Here is a 2947-nt window from a genome sequence, read left to right as displayed (position 1 = left end):
GGGGGGGGGAGAAGATTCTCAGTCTCGGTCACTCCAAGTCTTCCATCGGCTGGAACGGGGCCAGAGCCAGGATCCTCCAGGCCATCTTCCACCGGCCAGAGACAAGGCCGGGGCCACGTCTCCTGTGCCCTCCAGTCGTCACCAGGGCCTCAACGGCCGAAGACAGATCGCCATCTAGGTCCTCTGGGCCGTACCAGGCCCTCCGTTGAAAAGCCAGGGCCGGAGGAGGGCAGGGCCGGAGCTGGAGCCTCCATCGCTCGATTGAAACAGGGCCAACACCAGGCCGCCCAACCAACGCTAGGCCGCCCGACCAACTGGGGCAGGCCGGCGCCAGGGCCAAGGAGCCAAGTAATGAGGGCGAAGTCAAGCCTCCACCGCCGGGCCGCCAAAGTTCTTCCAGGCCGCCCGGGTCCTTCCAAGCCCCAAAAACGGGCCAAAAATGGGCCGAACGCCAGGCCGCCCGACCACCAGAGCAGGCCCGCGCCCGGCCTGGGAGCCGAATAACAAAGTCAGGACCAGGCCTCCACCACCAGGCCGTCCGAGATCTTCCCGGCCAGAGTTCCTCCCGGCCGCCCAAGTCAATTCCAAACCGCCCGAGATCGTCCCGGCCAGGGTTTTCCATGCCGCCCGAGTTCTTCCCAAAATTTCTGTTATTAAGTGAGACATTTGTTAAGTGAATTTTGCCCCATTTTACGACCTTTCTTGCCACAGTTGTTAAGTGAATCACTGCAGTTGATTAAGTTAGTCACCCGGTTGTTTAATGCAGGGGTCTGCAACCTTGACAGCTTTAAGATTTGTGGACTTCAGCTCCCAGAATTCCTCAGCCAGCATAGTCTTAAAGTTGTCAAGGTTGCAGATTCCTGGTTTAGTGAATCTGGCTTCCCCATTGACTTTGCTTGCCAAGAAGTTGCAAAAGGGGATCACATGACCCTGGGACACAGCAAAATCATAAATATGAATTAGTTGCCAAGCATCTGAATTTTGATCACATGATCATGGGGATGCTGCAATGCTTGTAACTGTGAAAAGGGGTCATAAGTCACTTTTTTCAGCGCTGTTGTAACTTTGAATGGTCACTAAATAAACTGTTGTAAGACGAGGACTACCTGTATGTAAAATAAGCATCACATTTCATGTCTACCAGCAACCAACCTTCTTGTTTTTATTTTTGTCTAGAGCCAAATATTCATCAGTGGCATCTTCAGATAGAGTCAAAGTTTGACGTTGTCAGCAAAAAGCCAATTGCTGGATTTGTGGCTGTGAACGTTCCTGAGCTGAGGATCCAGCAGGGGTTCACTGTGCAACTTCTTCCTGGAGAAAGCAGTATTGCGTTGCTCGTAAATGTCAGTAAGGTGAGGGCCACATCTGTTGCACATGGAGAGTTTTTTTCTTCATGATAATCAGTGCACCATATTGGTACATAGTGGAAAAGCATGCTGGATTACTAAGGCTAACACTTTTGTATGCCAGCAAGTATAATCTAGACCAGTGATGGTGAACCTTTTAGAGACCGAATGCCCAAAAACCGCCCCCGCTCCCATCTTGTCCCGGCTCTGCCCCTGCTCCGCCCACCCCTGTCCTAACCCGCCCGCCCCCTGCCTGCAGGGCCATCCACTGCCTCCACGGCCTGCTGCAGATCACCCAGGCGGCCCAGCAGCGCCATGGCAGCCATGCCTTCCACCTGCGCCCTGCAGCATCAACTGTGCACAATGGGGTGTGAGGGCGGAGTCTTGTCCCTGCTGCCCAGCTGCCATGTCCTTGGCTGTGCTACTCCATGTGGGCCGCGCTCAGGGGCGACTCTCCTTGGGGGGGGGACTGCTGATGAAGGGGCCGCGGGGGGAGGTGGGGCTGGGGCGACAGCATGTGTGCCCACAGAGAGGGCTCTGAGTGCCACCTCTGGCACGCATGCCATAGGTTCACCACCACTGAGCTAGACAAATGTTAACTGATTTTATATCCCATTTTCCATTGATTTTAAAGCATTCGTTGGGAAAGGACCAGGACTTTTCCAGTTTGAAAGCTCTTGCTTCTGTGGTTGCCTGGGAAAATATAGTTTGACCTAGATCAGTGGTTCTCAACCTTTTCTATACCCCGCACCCCTAGAACGCTTCTGATATATTCTCGCACCCCTTACAAAAGTTCGAAATAACAGCAACGAATTATGCATATACACTATAATTTTGAAAACCCAAGTTTTCGCACCCTCTGGAATATCATCTCACACCTCCAGGGGGTGCGAGCACCCTTGGTTTGGAACCCCTGACCTAGATGATCAAAGAATGGCTATTGCCAAGTGGTTCTAGTTGGCTTAATGTTCTAATACCTCATTTTGTACCTATGGCATTGCATTCTTTGCTGTGTTTGATGCAAAACTCCCTGCTTACATTCCACACGAGAGCCAGATACTAGAAGACACAGTAAACTCTGATTGGGCTCAGTGTACAGATTATCTTTTGGTGTGGTTTGCATCCCAGCCACCTTTGTGTAGTAGATTGTTGTTTCATTGTATTAGTATAATACAAGCAAACCTTAACACTGCAGCATTCTGATCATTACTGGACCAAGACAGGACCTCTCCCTCCAACTTTGTATCCTGATTTCAGCTTTCTACCCTCCCAAGAGGAGGGCATGAGAAAAAGATGAAGCAATAGAATATACTGCAGCTCGAATGGACTCACTTTGCAGTTGTTCCAGTCTCCTCTTATGTCCACAGACCAGCCAGGAAAACAAACCACATAAAACCTCCTCAGACTTCCGGTGGTGACACCAGGGCGATGCAGAGTTAAGGAGACAGGCTCTGTCACCTAACTCTGATCTTTCCACGTTTGGAGACCCTTTGGGGGCGCGGGGAAGTCTGGAGGACAACGCGTGAGAAAGGGGGATGCCGGAGGAACAACGAGGCGAAAGGCAATCGCCCGTTAGGACGAAGGAAACCTCCTAATTTCAA

General features: G+C 51.6%; 1 protein-coding gene across 1 annotated transcript in view; it reads left to right on the top strand.

Moving 5' to 3' along the window:
- Positions 1-2947, top strand: part of MANBA (mannosidase beta) — a 75143-nt gene that overhangs the window by 33836 nt on the left and 38360 nt on the right. Inside the window, exon 6 of the mRNA XM_015828381.1 lies at positions 1177-1352. Coding sequence (XP_015683867.1) covers positions 1177-1352 — 176 coding nt within the window. The remainder of the gene's footprint in view (positions 1-1176; positions 1353-2947) is intronic.

Source organism: Protobothrops mucrosquamatus, unplaced genomic scaffold (assembly GCF_001527695.2).
Source record: "Protobothrops mucrosquamatus isolate PMUCROS unplaced genomic scaffold, P.Mucros_1.0 scaffold_224, whole genome shotgun sequence".
NCBI lineage: Eukaryota > Metazoa > Chordata > Lepidosauria > Squamata > Viperidae > Protobothrops > Protobothrops mucrosquamatus.
The sequence above is the reverse complement of the archived record's forward strand: the minus strand, read 5'-3'. Positions and strand labels throughout refer to the sequence as shown.